This window comes from Acanthaster planci, linkage group LG01, assembly GCF_054643075.1.
Source record: "Acanthaster planci isolate LZ-2023a linkage group LG01, COTS_SCS, whole genome shotgun sequence".
NCBI lineage: Eukaryota > Metazoa > Echinodermata > Asteroidea > Valvatida > Acanthasteridae > Acanthaster > Acanthaster planci.
In genome coordinates this window covers 39,859,932-39,878,602 of record NC_141777.1, presented here as the reverse complement: position 1 = coordinate 39,878,602, position 18,671 = coordinate 39,859,932, and the positions used below count along the sequence as shown (strand labels likewise).

The 18,671-nt window shown below is 40.7% G+C and overlaps 1 protein-coding gene across 8 annotated transcripts in view; it reads right to left on the bottom strand.

Moving 5' to 3' along the window:
• The window catches only part of LOC110980534 (uncharacterized), a 140,298-nt gene that overhangs the window by 29,055 nt on the left and 92,572 nt on the right, over positions 1-18,671 (bottom strand). The window contains exon 1 of one of the 8 annotated variants that reach the window (XM_087146457.1): positions 9,969-10,028. The exons of the other annotated variants lie outside the window; for them this stretch is intronic. Coding sequence (XP_087002583.1) covers positions 9,969-9,974 — 6 coding nt within the window. The 5' untranslated portion in view covers positions 9,975-10,028. Of the gene's footprint in view, positions 1-9,968; positions 10,029-18,671 lie in introns of those variants that run through there. 8 annotated transcript variants of the gene reach the window in all.

Sequence of the window (18,671 nt, the reverse complement as noted above, 5' to 3'; positions counted from 1 at the left end):
ATATCATACCTTAGTCACAATGTTAGTGGGGTGTGACTTATTATGACTTACCACCCAAGGGTAATCCCTTAATCATAATACATCTCATTTATATAATTAATTCTTCTCACAAGAATTGTTCAGACGTGGTAATATGTTAAAAGAAATACCTCACCATGTGGAAGTAGCTAAGTAATTAACACTTTCATGACATTTTAGACGTGTGCGTTTACAGGTATTTTGGGAACCAGGTACCCGTTTTATGTCAAAACTGGGTACATTTGCATGTACCTGGGTACCTTTAAAATATAAACAAATGGTACTGTGTGCAATCCCGGCAGACCATGTGCCCAAAACATTGTTCTAAATGTTGAAGAGAAATCTCCCTCACCTTTTTATTGAAGAAAGTGTTACATATGCATGTACCTTTAATTGTGACAAAAGTTATCGCCATGAGACCGGGTATTTCAGCAATTCTGCCCTTCTCTTTCAAAGCTCACACACATTTTATGCATTTTTTGGGCACAAAAAAATGGAACAGGATTTTAATACCAACGGGAAGGTACTCGTACTTGGTACCCAGATACCAGAGCCTGGCACAGGTCTAACATTCTACAGTGTCACGGTACCGATACCTGGTACCCAGATACCAGAGCCTGGCACAGGTCTAACATTCTACAGTGTCACGGTACCGATACTTGGTACCCAGATACCCAAGCCTGGCACAGGTCTAACATTCTACAGTGTCACGGTACCGATACCCAGTACCCAGATACCAGAGCCTGGCACAGGTCTAACATTCTACAGTATCATGGTACCGATACCTGGTACCCAGATACCCAAGCCTGGCACAGGTCTAACATTCTACAGTGTCACGGTACCGATACTTGGTACCCAGATACCCAAGCCTGGCACAGGTCTAACATTCTACAGTGTCACGGTACCGATACCCAGTACCCAGATACCAGAGCCTGGCACAGGTCTAACATTCTACAGTATCATGGTACCGATACCTGGTACCCAGATACCCAAGCCTGGCACAGGTCTAACATTCTACAGTGTCACGGTACCTCCAGCCGTCAATCTGCTAATGAAGGGTTAGACTAGACAGAGCTCACTATGTAGAAACATCAAAAGTCTTTGCATCCTGGCCAATAAGCCTTTTGCGAGTTAACTCTGACCCATATCTGGTACACTGAGTTCTTTAACTTCACGTGAACATAACAACTTGAATTCTCCTTACTAAAACCACTGTTGCTATACCTCGTGATTCGGGGCAAGCTTTTGCTTAGTTACATGAGAGACTCCTTGCAACAATACACTGTTCTCAATGGATAAGAAGGGTACAAAGGAACCAGTCCATTCCAGAGATGGTGATCACTATGCAAAAACCTGCCCCGAATCACGATGTATAGTGTCTTTGGTCTGGGAAAGTCAAATCGTTATGTTTATGTGCAGTCAGATAACTCAGTACACCAGATTTTATTCAAATTTAACTCCCAAATGGCTTATTTACGGAATATCACTTGATACTACAGGTGAAATCCTTAGAATATGGTCTTAACTTTTTCAATGCTGGTTTCTTTTAAGGATTGTTTTATTTTTGTCCTTATTTCTGGACATTCACCAATAAGACATGAAGAAAATGAGACATAGACAAGGGGATCCAACAAATTAAATAAATCAAATGAGAAAATAACAGATGTAATACAGTGAGGTTAAAAGGTAACTGAAATGGGAAGAAACTATGAAAAGATACTTGTATGCCCACAACCATTTGCCATAGTTTCAGTGCCTCTAAGCCATGGTTATATTGACACTGAATTCTGCATCTCATTCACTGGCAGTGTGAATGTGCAAATGACGACACAAACTCCTAATGGCAATGCCCACAACACAACAAGAAACATAATATTCCTATGTGTAACAGTCACCTGTCCAATACCAGTTCCCACTGAGATTCACTAACATTTACATGTAAGTAACAACCCACAGTCTGACTTTAAGTATAAGACTAACAGCAAGAGAGTGACCTTGATCCTTACTAACTTCTTTATCATGTGCACAATCACTCATCCACACAGGAGGCTATCCTAAAGTCATAACACAGTCATGCTCTATGAGAGGATGTAACTGCCAAGAGCAAGACATGTGACATGTGAGTGGTACATGATCATACATGTATGTACACAGAATATTAATGTTCCCACAGCAAGACTGAACAAAGTCAACTCATATACATAGCGACATGTGTGAGTACACAGTCTAATCACTGTCAGTTCAAATAGCCTCCATACATGTACATTCAACTCAGTGATCAATAACAAATGTCAACATAGAGAAATGTACATTTGGACAGAAAGAGCGACCAGAAAGTGAGGTATGTACATGTATATGGATGCAGTCTTGTTTCAAAATAAAAAAACACCTCATGAAAACCATGATACAAGTGGTTTGTGCAAAGTGGATGAAAATAATTCAATCAATACCAATACTAAATTTAACCCCCATCATTTGATTGGTGAATTGTAGATCATGTGACATGACATATTCCTCCCAATGCAGTACAGATATGGTACAGTACATTAGAAGCTCATTCTGTGTCCAATGCCTTGTCTTGGAATACATGTAGATTAAAGCTCCAAGTAAAGCACAGTTTCTGACCTTTGTTGTCCACATAAAGAAATCTCTAGGTAAAAAAAGGTGAATGTGCAAAGACAAAATAGATTTTAGAGATGTACATGTATATGCAAATGTTCTTTCCACGTCAACTGCTCAGCAAACATTCAGTATAGAATATAAACTAATTGTCACTTCAAAAAGAGTGGCCGAACATTATACTAAGGTAGAAAGAGTTTAGAGGAGAAAGGGGTTTTTGTAATTGAGACTATTGGATGACTACTCATTTCAGTGTGAAAGGTTTCCTTATATTTCTTGAGTTGGTGACTTGGTGTGAATATTTTGCAAGAAAACCTGGGCAAGGTGATATGGGATTATTGGTCACTGCAAAGAATTATCTAAAGACTTGTGTAGGTACAGAAGCTGTAAAGAACTTTGGAATTGACAGGTTGATCTGGCAGAATTGACTTCGTAATGACAATTCCTTTGAATGTTTAATTTTGCACTTTGGTCAACTTTTTCCCATGAGTAATTCCCTCACAGTGGCACAGAAGTAGGGTAGTCTTTATGTTCAAAACCTTCTCTAACTTGTTGATGGTAGTCATGCAGCCATTTTAGTTCAGATATGTATAATATGCATTTGGAGATGAAATTTTAGGTCTGGGATTCTAATCCAACATCTTTTAACCTAAGAATAAAAAAGGTCATAAAATATCATGTTTATACAAATCAAAGAGTAATAAAGTCACAAATCCCTCATTCTGTCGACTAGCAACCTTATATGTAGTAGTTTTGGATGCATGAGATGTACGGGAATCATGACACCATGCCTGGAAAACAGACATATTGGCAGAATTGAAAATAAAACTGTAATTGTTAAGTAAAAATGTCTTAGTCTTGGAATCAGTTTCACAAACAAACCAAGCAGATTTCAAGCAATGCAATTGAAATGAATCTTGAAAGAAAGCCCCATAAGCAATGAACCTGAAATACTTTGCTCTTACTCTTTACATGTGGCCCTAAAATATGTTCACACTGAATGCTTCAAGAGCCCCTTTTCATCAATATAACTCAAAACTGGGCCTCCAAGGTGCTTTGTTGAAAGGTAGATGAAATATTGTGAAGACACTTTCCATTTGAAGATCACTAGACAAACCATTTGTTTGTAATTGTTATTTAAATCCACACCAATTAGCCTTCTTGTCTATCAAGTTAAGCTGCTAATTGAGAAGACATAACAAATCCTAGAATGAGCAAATGTGACAAGAATTAGTTTTGAGTTATAATGAGATTGAGTTCAGCCACAGAACATTAAGCAGTTCTAGAGATACCTCATTCTTCCTCTAAACCACTATTTCTATGAGTACTTTTTAATATTTTTAAATTAAAAAAATGGAATCCACACCAAACCAAATAATAACAGAGGTCCCGACTTGACTTGTTCCATGAGATTTGAACTGATTTATCACTGATTCTCAATTTTACAAAAATTCAGGACTTCTTCATAGCTTGAAGCAAATTAGAAAGCTTTAAACCTACTTATGACATTAAAGGGACCATGTCATAGAAACGTTTTGCTTAAATCCTTGATATTGGACCTTCGTGTTTTGCTATTTTTGTTTGTTTTTTGGGGCCCTTTCAATTTTATGCTAATGTGAATTTGCATATTCATGAATAAAACAGTGATGTAACCTGAGGCACTGAATCTCAATACTGCATTGATTTGTGCATGCAATAAATCATACCTTGCAATCAAAGATTTCCATTTCCTTTGGCAATTTAGCAATCATAGTGAGCATTTTTACAAATGTTTTCAAAAAGCACATTTGAGGTTCAAACTTTGAGCATGATGGATTTACATTGCACTCACAGTGACCTCACTTGTCTGGAAAAGTTTAGTTAATTTCAAATGCTTAAAATTCCTTCCCCACAGTAAGTGTGGGTCAGGTCGACTAGACAATACCTACCCAGTCACTATATATGCAAATTTCCCACGCGCCAATTATTGATAAGCTGAAAGATTTGATCACCTGTGGTGCACCTGACCTCCTACAATGCAGCGCAGCCTCGCCACCATGATCGTCCTTCTTTCTAAAGCGACTCAAAAGGTCAGAGCCAGAGTGGGGAGGAAGGGTGAGTGAGGACGGTTTGGGCAGGTATTCTCTAGTAGACCTGACGCACACTTACTGCGGGGAAGGAGTCTATGGTGCTCTACCTACCCAAACAGTCACTACATACGCAGAGTAGCACCGGTCTAGGTGGGAGATTGGCAATGACACATGTAATGCCAAGAATATACTTTCACATATACACAAGGAAGAATGTAAAAATTTAAGAAATAGTAAAGCAACTTCCAAAAGACTTGTCATTGAAGAAAAGTTTAAACATGCCCAAAAAGTAATTCTGAGAAAAAAATCACTCCAATGATCCTTTATAGTGCACAGAAAGCTGAAACCTATATCACCACAAAGAATGGAAGTTGAGTCAAAGCACTCTTTATTCTGCAAAATGTCAATTCCCCAGTTACACAGTCTGCTGTAGGGATAAGATGGTCTAATTCTATGTCTGGACCAACATTTTACTGATGGTTAAACCAGAAGATGGCCCAGATTTAAGCTGAGGTCACAACACAGTGTCTGTCATCTACATGTACTCTGAGCCTTGGAGAAGTCAGCTTACCAACAAACTGGGCCTCTTGATGAATTATCAAAGTTCACTGCAAGTTCAGAGTTTGTTTATCATCTATGAAAACATTAAATCCAGGTTCACAAAGGCAGTTGTAATGAGAACATACGTCAAAACATCACATATTAAACCTTTGAAAAGACATGCAATATATCAAGAGCTGTTTATTCATTTCAAATTTGAAGAAATTGAAAGGCTTACCATTTGCGAGCATAAAAACAGAAGTGGTTTTCTTCAGTATTTTATACCAACAACCAGCTGAACCCGTTCAAATCTGATGCTGTAGGGTGAGTATTTTACACCAACAACCAGCTGGAACCCCTTCATATCTGATGCTGTATGATGAGTATTTTACACCAACAACCAGCTGAACCCCTTCATATCTGATGCTGTATTGGGAGTATTTTACACCAACAACCAGCTGAACCCGTTCAAATCTGATGCTGTATGGTGAATATTTTACACCAACAACCAGCTGGAACTTCTTTATGTCTGATACTGTATGGTGAGTATTTTATACCAACAACCAGCTGGAACCCCTTCATATCTGATGCTGTATGGGGAGTATTTTACACCAACAATCAGCTGAACCCCTTCATATCTGATGCTGTATGGAGAGTATTTTACACCAACAACCAGCTGAACCCGTTCAAATCTGATGCTGTATGGTGAGTATTTTACACCAACAACCAGCTGAACCCGTTCAAATCTGATGCTGTATGGGGAGTATTTTACACCAACAACCAGCTGAACCCGTTCAAATCTGATGCTGTATGGTGAGTATTTTACACCAACAACCAGCTGAACCCCTTCATATCTGATGCTGTATGGGGAGTATTTTACACCAACAATCAGCTGAACCCCTTCATATCTGATGCTGTATGGGGAGTATTTTACACCAACAATCAGCTGAACCCCTTCATATCTGATGCTGTATGGGGAGTATTTTACACCAACAACCAGCTGAACCCGTTCAAATCTGATGCTGTATGGGGAGTATTTTACACCAACAACCAGCTGAACCCGTTCAAATCTGATGCTGTATGGGGAGTATTTTACACCAACAATCAGCTGAACCCCTTCATATCTGATGCTGTATGGGGAGTATTTTACACCAACAACCAGCTGAACCCGTTCAAATCTGATGCTGTATGGGGAGTATTTTACACCAACAACCAGCTGAACCCCTTCATATCTGATGCTGTATGGTGAGTATTTTACACCAACAACCAGCTGGAACCCCTTCATATCTGATGCTGTATGGGGAGTATTTTACACCAACAACCAGCTGAACCCGTTCAAATCTGATGCTGTATGGGGAGTATTTTACACCAACAACCAGCTGAACCCCTTCATATCTGATGCTGTATGGTGAGTATTTTACACCAACAACCAGCTGAACCCCTTCATATCTGATGCTGTATGGGGAGTATTTTACACCAACAACCAGCTGAAACCCCTTCGAATCCGATGCTGTAGGGTGAGTATTTTACACCAACAACCAGCTGAACCCCTTCGAATCCGATGCTGTAGGGTGAGTATTTTACACCAACAACCAGCTGAACCCCTTCAAATCTGATGCTGTATGGTGAGTATTTTACACCAACAACCAGCTGAAACCCCTTCATGGCTGACGCTGTATGACGATCGAATATTTTACACCAACAACCAGCTGGAACTTCTTTATGTCTGATACTGTATGGTGAGTATTTTATACCAACAACTAGCTGAAACCCCTTCATATCTGATGCTGTATGGTGAATATTTTACACCAACAACAAGCTGAAACCCCTTTATGGCTGACACAGTATGACGATCGAGTATTTTACACTAACAACCAGCTGGAACTTCTTTATGTCTGATACTGTATGGTGAGTATTTTACACTAACAACTACTAGGAACTTGTGTTTGGATGCACAACAGTAATGAAAAACTCCAACAAGCCAGGTGAAATCAAGGCATATTAATACAAAATTGCTTCATGAAGTGCAACTAATGACAAAACCAGACTTGGTGGTATAACTTTACGATTTACTGATGCTTGGCAAACATCAACTTGTAAACATTGGACAAATCTAGATCACTCATCATGGAGAATTTATCCTAGCAGAAGTAAATTAATAGGGATGCTTTATTCATGCCCATGACTGTCTTCAAGGGTGGTAATGTGCTGTTATTCTCTACATGTACATGTAGGTTATAACCACTGACCAAAGGTCCAGCATCAACACATAGAATGTAGTACATTGATCATACAAACAAGCTGTCTAGATGGACTGCACTCCTTTTATGCGTTTAGTAGAAGAGATTGCTACTGCAAACATGAATGGTTAGATTACTGGGTACAAATGATGTGCAAAGGTATCAAAATTTGAATGTACATATATTTGTTTTTTAAAGGAATTTATTTTGAAATATTTCTGGTTTAACTGCACATACATGAACAGCAACCCAAATTCTCTTATTCATCTTCAGTGAGGAAGAATGCTTCCATTTGTACAATGTAAACATTCATGTGAGGCTGTGAGCTCACCTGATCTTGTCTAATGGTCAACAGATGGAGCTACATTTTTTCAGGCACATTTTCAAAAACCATTGCAAATACTGTAACTTGCACTTTTGCCTTTTTCACAAATATCCTTATAAACCACCAAAGTGATCGTTATGCACCAAAATGTGAATTCATGCATGTAGTCAGCTTCAAACTTAAAGCCAAACAGATGTGACTGGAATTCCCAAAGGAAAAGCCCTCCATTTTAATTGAACCATATAGATGCTCAATCAAAAACACCCCACAAACAAGCTTTACATGTACATGTATGTTCACTCACCCACGCAAAATATAAGGTCAACAAACTGTACTTGATCAGGTCCTTTGATAAACCTGAGATGAACTTGTGAGACGTTAATGTCATCTGAGGGCTCCCCACTTCATTTCCACAGTACATGTATATACAGCATCCATTTCAGTATATGTACATGTACTGACAATAGAAAACTTCCCTGTATGTGGTGAGGGCCTGCCCAGACATACATGTACCAGGTTATGGGGAATACAGGTGTTGTACATCTTACAGGGGTGGGGCTCAAAGAATGTTGTGGTGACAGAGAAGTTCCCTAAGTTGGTCCTCATTTTCCCAACACATACACATGTACCAGGTTACCAGGTTATGGGACTACACATGTACATGTACATCGAGGGGGTTGGGGGTCAAAGAATGTAGTGAGGACAGAGAAATGTCCCAACAAGTTGGTCCTCATTTATAACATTAGAAAACTTCCCCTATATAGTGAGGGCCTACCCATATATACTTCTACAGGAGTTGCAATGTACACATTTTGAGAGCCAAAAATGTTAACGGAGCAAAATTTCATCCCAAAACATGGTTCCAACTTAGAAGTTGTCCCCTTCACAGAAAAAAACCCTGAAAAATAAATGTTATGGGGACCAACAACATTATGGTGATAAATATATGCCCCTACATTACTGCCTACAAGGCATTTCTTACCTTCTCAACAAAAAACTCCCCTTTACATGGGGAAGGGCATACCTGCAAGTTGTTTTGGGGTTAATGGTAACAACGCATGTCCTGAAATATGACATTTTAATCCCAAAAGAGCAGATTTATTTTGGACCATCTCATTCATTCATCTGCTAAGAACTCCACTGTCCCATTAACAATTTATTTTTAAAACTTAGCATCCATGTAGAGATGCTCCTTATCAGTATAAATGTGAAGTTTTTATTTAATATGACACATGGTTTTGTTGTTATCATCATTTGAAGTTCATGGCCACACATGCCAGCCTCAGAACAATTACCAAGCCAGTGGAAAGTATACTCTGTGACTGACCTGTCTTGGAGAAATGGGTGCTACCTGAGAATGGGAGTGTTTGATTTCAGAAGGAAAATGGGGTCAAAATGGGAGTGGATTCTGCCCCTTCCCTTTTAGGTGTAAGGAGAAAAAAACATTATGCGAACAATGTGTGTTCCCACAACTCAATCTCAACTTTCCTACCAATAGAAATTGTCCCATTAGCTCAGTGAATGCCTATCCATGTACGTGTACTTGTGTGTGTTTCATAGATGTGAATACTACTGGGGACCAAAAACATTATAAGGACAAATTTTTGTCTCCACTTTTCTGTCATGGACATTCCTAACAAAAGAGCTGACCCTGTTTACACAATAATGGCCTGGGCACACAGCCATAAACCTCATGACATGCATGAGGCATGACTATGTACATGTGTACATGTATACGCACATGAGGGTAACCTAGAAAATGTTTCAGCAAATTTTTCTTAATGCATGTCAAGTCTGGTTTCCATATGGTTGTTTGTAATGCAGACGGTCTGCAAGACGTCAAGAGGTAGACGTTCCCAGAAGAGACGCTGCGTGACGTCATTCCAACAAAGAAATTAAACAAAATGGCATCCAAATCTCAGGAAAGTTTTGCAAAATGCAGTTTTTAGGTGACAAAGTTGGCTCTTGAAGCCAAACTGGTACTCCAGTTTGATGTAATTTGTTAATAGTAGGCTATTTTGTTGACAACTGGGGAGGCAAATGCTAGCAACAAGGAGCTGTTTCAATTTGAAGATGTGTATCTTCTCTGAATTATTTTTTGGCTGATAAATGTTCTATCTTCCTTTTCTTGACTTGTTTATCTCAGGGATATCCTACCTTCATATTCAGCCAGCTTTTTACATGTACTTGACTTTATTACTTTCTCCTCTCAGATTCCTCCATTTTGTCTTCATATTCTGAGAAATATTCATCCATCCAAAAAATGAATTCACATTAAACTGTCAACTCATCGATGCTCAATGCCAAAAAAAGCTTAACACTGCACACCTTATGTCCATCATCTCATTAGAGCAATTTCTCTTTCACTGAACATAAACTGAAGTTCTACAGCTGAAAAAAAGGAAAATTTGCAACCCCAACAACCAAAGCAGTCATCGTTCCCTCATTTTGGCCAGGGTCCAAGAACCCTTGCTATGTGTCACTTCTATCCCCTTGTCTCACCATTTCTATCACAGTGTCCAACTTTGTCACGATGGCTCAAACCTCATGTGAGCTATTCTGGCCCTCATGCACCAACCTAGTGTAATCTTGCTCTCTATAGCTTGACTTAACGACGACACTTAAGAATGGCAATTTAATAATGCATACGACCGATCAGGTGATGTCAACAGCAAGGCCAGATTCAAAGGGGGGGAGGGACTGCGAGAAAAAGAACCGAGATGGACATGTCCAGACATGTCTACTGGTTCTTGGGAAAAGCCTGGCACAGGGAGATGGAATGCGTAAACCAACATCAAGATAAATAATGACCAATGGAAAATCTGTATCAGTGGGAGATAAAGCAAAGAGATTGCATGATTCCCAAAGAGAGAAGGAAAAAAAAGAAGATATAACTGATTTGATGGCAGTTTTTGTTTGGTCTGACAAGTCCTGGTCATCCATTTTTCCTCTTCAGTTAATTTTTTTGAAGGGACTTATTTTTAGCACAATTCTGGCCAGAGGGATGAACAAGTTGACTATTTCCACGAGCTCTCATAGCTGAAGCCTAGGTGACACACCAGCATGAGTGGTCAGTGTGATATGAATAGTTGTAGTGCAAGAGCTTGGACCAAACAAAAAACCCTTTAAATTGCTTTGACTCATAAGTCTGTACAATGTAGTTACTAACAATGGCAGTGGTTCTCACTGACACTGTACTGGGGGAAAACTACTTTTAAATCGGAAAAAAAGCAATATAGCAAATTTATTACAAGCTCTCCCTAAATTTGTTGTCACTTGAAATGAACAGCGTACATGTAATGGATACATGTATTCATATCATTCTCATACATGTAATGGTACATGGATGAACCTTCATGTAAATGCGTATATATGACCATGGCCTTTCCTTGCAAGTGAAGGTAGACATTTGGTAGAGATCTGTTGTAATGTGGGTTACATTTACCACCTCTGTACACATGACCCATCTTTACCTTGAGTAAAAGAGTGTGGGCATAGGAGACAAGTGGACAACCTCCATCATGATCCCTCCTTACCACTGGGTGGTGAGGTAGAATGCCTGTGAAATGTACACACCTGCATGCATGTACCTCCTCTTCCACATCTGTCAAAGTCACCATGCACAAGTACTAAGAATTACAATGATTAGTGAAGACACTGCAAGATTTAATGTTGTTGTTAAAAACAGAAAACTTACTGTAGCAGCAGCCTGTGAACCGAGTTACACTTTAATTAACTATGAATTGACCTGTTTTCCAGTACAGGTGGTCCTACATTAAGCCCCATCCACCTGCCTCTTGGTGTAAATCTCCAACAACCAGGAGTTCTGAGAAAAAAAGTCTGTTGGACTACATGTCTCTAAAATGGCTATTTGCCTATACATATAACACCACCACCCCCAATTTAAAGTGATGAAGCAATATAAGGATGCACACAGCTATGAATGGGGGAAATGCAACTAAGCCAATGTAAATGGTACCAACCAGAGGCTGACCCTTCATGACCTAAACACCAATTATCCCTCCCATTGTTCAGATGCCATATACAACACATAATTCAAGGTTGGCTTCCCAATATTTCCCCGAACCATGTAAGTGCCAATTTAGGACACGATGCAATCTTTAAATTAACACAACAATTAATTACTTTCAAATACAGGAACAGATCAAAGCTAAACACATTTCAAGGTTGAATTCGGGGAAACTCAGCATTTGATGTCATTGCTGATCACACAGAAGGCATTCAAATGAATGGGCCCGTAAAATTATACTGGTTCATGCTACCAGTACTACCACATGGTATTGGCATATTATCAGTCAAATTAAAACCAAGGACAATCAACCTGTATGTACACGCACGTATACTGTACGTTGGTGCACAAAAGATCTGTACACTGTGGAATTAAAATTTAATACCCGAAATGCAAACATGCACCATGCAGTAGAATGTACATGTACATGTATAAGACCACGTTTGAGACATCATGGAGGATGAAGGCATTATGGGGATGGGGACATCATGGGGGCATCATGAAGAATGGGGGATCATGGGGTTAGGGAATGCATACATGTAAAACTGGGGATGGAGGCATCATTAAGGATGGGTTCATCATGGGGATAGGGAATCATGGGGATGGGGGCATCATGGGGATAGGGAATCATGGGGATGGGAGCATCATGGGGATAGGGAATCATGGGGATGGGGGCATCATGGGGATGGGGGGATCATGGGGATGGGAGCATCATGGGGATGGGGGGGATCATGGGGATGGGGGCATCATGGGGATGGGGGATCATGGGGATGGAGCATTATAGTGATGGGAGCATCATGGGGATGGGGGATCATGGGGATGGAGCATCATGGGGATGGGAGCATCATGGGGATGGGGGGATCATGGGGATGTGAGCATCATGGGGGTGGGAGCGTCATGGGGATGGGGGATCATGGGGATGGGGGATCATGGGGAGGGGGGCATCAGGGGGATAGGGAATCAGGGGGAGGGGGGCATCATGGGGATGGGGGCATCATGGGGATGGGAGCATCATGGGGATGGGGGGATCATGGGGATGGGGGCATCATGGGGATGGGGGCATCATGGGGATGGGGGATCATGGGGATGGGAGCATCATGGGGATGGGAGCATCATGGGGATGGGAGCATCATGGGGATGGGAGCATCATGGGGATGGGAGCATCATGGGGATGGGAGCATCATGGGGATGGGAGCATCATGGGGATGGGAGCATCATGGGGATGGAGGATCATGGGGATGGGAGCATCATGGGGATAGGGGGATCATGGGGACGGAGCATCATGGGAATGGGAGCATCATGGGGATGGGGGGATCATGGGGATGGGAGCATTATAGTGATGGGAGCATCATGGGGATGGGGGCATCATGGGGATGGGGGCATCATGGGGAGGGGGGGATCATGGGGCGGGGAGCATGGGGGGGATGGGGGAGCATGGGGGTGGGAGCATCATGGGGATGGGGGGATCATGGGGATGGAGCATCATGGGGATAGGGAGATCATGGGGATGGAGCATCATGGGGATAGGGGGATCATGGGGATGGGAGCATCATGGGGATGGGGGGATCATGGGGATGGGAGCATCATGGGGATGGGGGGATCATGGGGATGGGGGCATCATGGGGATGGGGGATCATGGGGATGGGAGCATCATGGGGATGGGGGATCATGGGGATGGGGGCATCATGGGGATGGAGCATCATGGGGATGGGGGGATCATGGGGATGGGGGCATCATGGGGATGGGGGGATCATGGGGATGGGAGCATCATGGGGATGGGGGGATCATGGGGATGGAGCATCATGGGGATGGGGGGATCATGGGGATGGAGCATCATGGGGATAGGGGGATCATGGGGATGGGAGCATCATGGGGATGGGGGGATCATGGGGATGGAGCATCATGGGGATGGGGGGATCATGGGGATGGGAGCATTATAGTGATGGGAGCATCATGGGGATGGGAGCATCATGGGGACGGAGCATCATGGGGATGGGAGCATCATGGGGATGGGGGGATCATGGGGATGGGAGCATCATGGGGATGGGGGATCATGGGGATGGGAGCATCATGGGGTTAGGGAATGCATACGTTTAACACTGGGGTTGGGGACATTATGATTGATGGGGGCATCATGAGAGAGGGGTGCTTTTTGGGGATGGGGGGGAGAAAGGGGGAGAACAAGAATTGTGGGTTTTGGGGAAAAAAGGCAAAAATGTTTCAATTTTTAAAGTCTTTTTTGCCGAAATGTTTGCCGGTTTTAAACATTTTAAACAACAAATCCCCCCATGAGCCTTCCAGTTCCTACTAGTATTAACCGTAACCCGCTAGGGTGTATGTAAAATCGTAATGAAAATGGAGGATTTGGGACTGTTAGGGTTAAAGAAGTATGAATGCACATGTGTTACATACAATTTGGGATGGGAAGTTTTTTGTTCAATTCAATCCACTTGTTTTGATTTAAATCACCTTTTTGATTTAATTAAGTGAATTTGATGCCAAGGATTTATAATCATGATTTAATTTTACTTCATCTGAATTGCCCACTTCAGAGTTTGACAAGGAAAAGTATCAGTGAACAGTGTACCGGTACATGTACATCCACCTTTTATATACAGGTACACATGAATTTTATTGAGATTAGAAACGTTAGTCATTATACGGTGTAACTACAACCACTAAATAACCCTTAATAAATGCCCTTAATAAAGTGATCTTTAATCAAGCTTAATTCATTGCTCTGTGGAGCTGGATCACAAACAAAACAAGACTGCTTTTTGAACATAGAGCAAGGTTAAATACCAGCATTTTGTACCTACATATAGCATGTAAAATAAATGCATGTACATGTTCATGTTGTTCATGGCGTGTTTCTCACTCATTAGTCATTTGATGCATGTATAAGTATCCTATTAACAAATTCTTGTGAACTGTAATTTTGTCAAAACTTAGAGTTCGTTTTAGAACCTAGTATTCACTTTATCCTTGGAAAATGTACATGTCTCTGAAGGAAGTGTCTTCTCTGCGGGTACATATACCAATAGGTATTATACTGCATGCATTTCACCAAGGCTAAGATATAGTGGTTTATGAATTTAATCGAATTACATGTACTTGCTTTAAATTTCTTAATTCAACTCCAAATTTGTTTAATGTTGTAACAAAACAAATAAATAAAAGAAAACTATTACACGTGCAGCTAATTGAGCCAACTTGTTTCCAAGTTTACAGAAATCAAAAAATCTGATTTTTAACATTTTTTTTGAAAAATTAAAAAAATCAACAACCCCGAATATTTTAACCTGAGAATGAGGGTAAAATGGAAGATGACAAATTCATGGAGGATAGGAATTCATGACATACATGTAAGGTATGGGGAATCAATAGGAATGAGGTGTCACAAGGGACATCATGAGAGATATTGGAATCATTGGAGACGGGGACATAATGGTCGCGTTCGGGCGGCTTGTTCCTGTATGCTCACAAACAGCTCAATTTGTTGTTCAAGGGTCGGCCGCTCAAACGCCAGGAAAAAACGACCGGTTATCGCTGGTAGTTAGTGACAAGCAACATGCAACATGGCGGCGTCCCTGTAGGCTACAGTACGTTATTCAAGAGTTAATGTTTGGATGGGCTGAATTCTTTTCTATATAAACAGGAACATTCATTTCTGTGTTACGGAAAATAATTAATGTTAATTTTGCAAAACTTTCCATTGTCTATGGCTTTGGAAGTCATCTCTCTACTTTTTGCAGCTGTTCATAAATCAAAATCTCACAAGTTTTTCTGTGTGTTGCTGTAAAACCCTGATGAAGAGGTGGTGTCTAATCCTGTTCCGTTTGAGGGCGAGAACAAGAAACCCGTGTCAAGAATTCGACCAATGGTTGATGTAGGAATAGTGGGAATGAAGGCGTAATGGGGGATAGGGGTGCAATAGGGGACATCGTGGAAAGTACATACATGTACATGTAACACTAGGCACTGTGGCAGATAGGGCATCACGGAATGAGAACATAAATGTAAAAGCCCAAATGTTAGTACAAGTGTTTAAAACAACATAAAATTTTCCAATTCCTTTATTCTGCTTCGGTACATCCACATCCATTATGTCTTATACATGTACATGTAGGTAAACATTTTCAGGGCAAAAGGTAATAAATTATTCCTGCATATTACACACAGGAGAAAAATGGAAAATCTCAGGTAAATATACCGGTATAATTTGTGGCTGACTTTGGATGGATCTGCATGATAAATATGTAGACTCAGCTGGGCATACTGGAGGAGATGGGGAGATGGTTCAATATATTCACTGTATTGACAAGGTCTGACCCAATACAAACTGATTATAAACCAAACATGCTTTGAGTCGGCGGCAAAGATGAAAGCAACTGCAGAAAATAACTTACATCAAATGGCAATAGGAGGAAAAACAGTGTGAGCTTCACAATCAATGTGTGTACTCACTGTTAAATACCAGTACAAACTTCAATATTTCATACTTTTTAGGTTTCTGAATGTGTTCCTGACTAAATATCAATTTATAATGTAAATCCACAGCAATTTTCAGGTCATCATGAAAGCCATGAAAGCCATGAAAACAGAATGTGCACATATTTACTGTAGATCAGGGGACTATGATGTCATGTACAAGTACATTTTGCAAGTTACATTTACTGCATGGTACATGTACCGTACATAGCAGTACTTTGATCCTAGTTGTGTGACGGTTACTTGAGCTACTTTACTGGTTAGCCTCTATGCCTGATACCAAGACAAAAATCATATGCTGTGGGTTTCTTATGAAAAAGGAGATTGTGTGGCCCCCAAAATGGTGCAATTGTGTACATCTTTGTGAGGACCAACTCCCTGATTCTTTGGACTCATATCTGGGAGTAGAACGGTTAGAAACAATCAGTTAAAAATAGTCCTAAGCGCCAGAAAAAGTCTAGGGTTGCCACTTAAAAAATGGCTGCAAGCAGACTTCAGAAAAGTTGCTTTTCAGGGGGTGGTTTTGTTTTGTGGAAATATTTTAAAAATTGGTTAACCCAAAGAAAATTGAAAAAAAAAGTTGAAAGGTAAGGGACCAGACAATAATTTAATTTGTGTTTCAAAAACCTCAGAGATGTTGGTATCCATGCTATTAGGCCCTGAACGATGCTAATTTGACACAGTTTGCATTGGGCCTTGAGTTCGTGGATTGCACCCAGAAGCTGTGGCAACTCCATCCATGACATAATGTACCTGTACTTGCACAGACCAGCGAACACACAGAATCACCCTGTCGTCTTCACCTATGATGTCACTCATAGCAATTATATCATTACTGACAGGTACAGTGCATTAGTAACTTGGGTTACAGTCCTTTTGTTTTAAAGCATGCGATTGCACTCCCATGCCATCACACGCCTAAAAGCTTCCCAAGAAGTGCAAGTAATTGCACGCCTGAAACCATCCATACCGCACTCCTCGGCAGGAGTTTACTTTATAATTATACTTCGCAATTTGTGAGAAAAATGAGACGAAAAGAATCAAACATTAGGCCTACCTAACAGTTAGTGATGACAGACTCATTTTTTTATTCTCCTGGCTAAACAGTTGAGTGCAACAGCTCTGTCAGTGTACAATTGTTCAGCACACCCACGTCGCACAGCGCTGCTGCAAGCATTGCTGCATGCATAATGCTACATACACCAGACTGTACATGTACATGGCTTTACGAGCTTCTACACGTCAAATGCAGTGCCACAAGATCACACCACTTTTCAGTCAAATTTTCCCAATGAATTTCCTGATTATCCCAAGTTTTTTGTGGAGATGTCTGTCCTGTAAATTGTTCCAATCACAACAATGACATTTTTCGGGGAAAAAAATTTTAGGGTTTTACTCGCATCTACACAAAATGATCTCCAGAAGTGGGCATGCTTTCCCGATGCAGGCTCCCGCACCCTACACATAGTGAACAATGAATTCCTTTGAAGTTGAGACTGGGACCAGTCCAGTCAATCATGATACACAACACAGTGCGTGAAAGCCATGGAGAGATCTTGCCAACGTGAATCGCAGCAGATTTTTGTGTACAGATACATAAACGTCCTGATCTTTCCCAATAAAGTTTTTTAGCGTTATGAATGGAAATAACTCACAGGAAAGACATCTGGCAAAGACAAACCACAGGAAAGTCAGGAGATTTATTTGAAAAATTTAATGGAGAATTGGAGTGATCTTGTGACTCAGAGGAGCTCTGCATGGTCTGTCTAGGCTGCTATTATGGAAAGGGCATGATTTTGTGACCGTCATAAAACTTTGAATCTTTTTACATGTATTGCACATATCTCTTCGAGTTTGCTTGAAGTAAGCGGGCATGATCTGAAACTGTTGCACCATTTCTTGTTGGTTTTGTTGATATGTAATGTTGACCCAATTTTATCTTTCTATTTTACTATGTCTTGACTGACCCAAGGTTTTGATTCATTTTTCAAAATTACACACCTAGAAAAATTGCACGCCTGGAAATGTCCAGGAATGTTTTTTTTCCACACACCTGCAATTTCCAAATCACAAGGACTAGTGTTAAAATATCTGAATTCAAACGAGTGACTGTGGGAACTAAAGTTACAAATTCATTTCTTAAATCCAACATGTACACCCATGTATATATTATACATGTATATGCAGGTTGTCATGTCTGCTTGTCACTGTTTCAATACTGGGGCATATGATTACTGTTTGTATGGCACTTAAGGGTGATGCTGGCAGACACATAAATCATACCATTTTGTATTTTGTTTTAACACTGATGTAGCTTAGCTCCTACAATTTGTCATGCA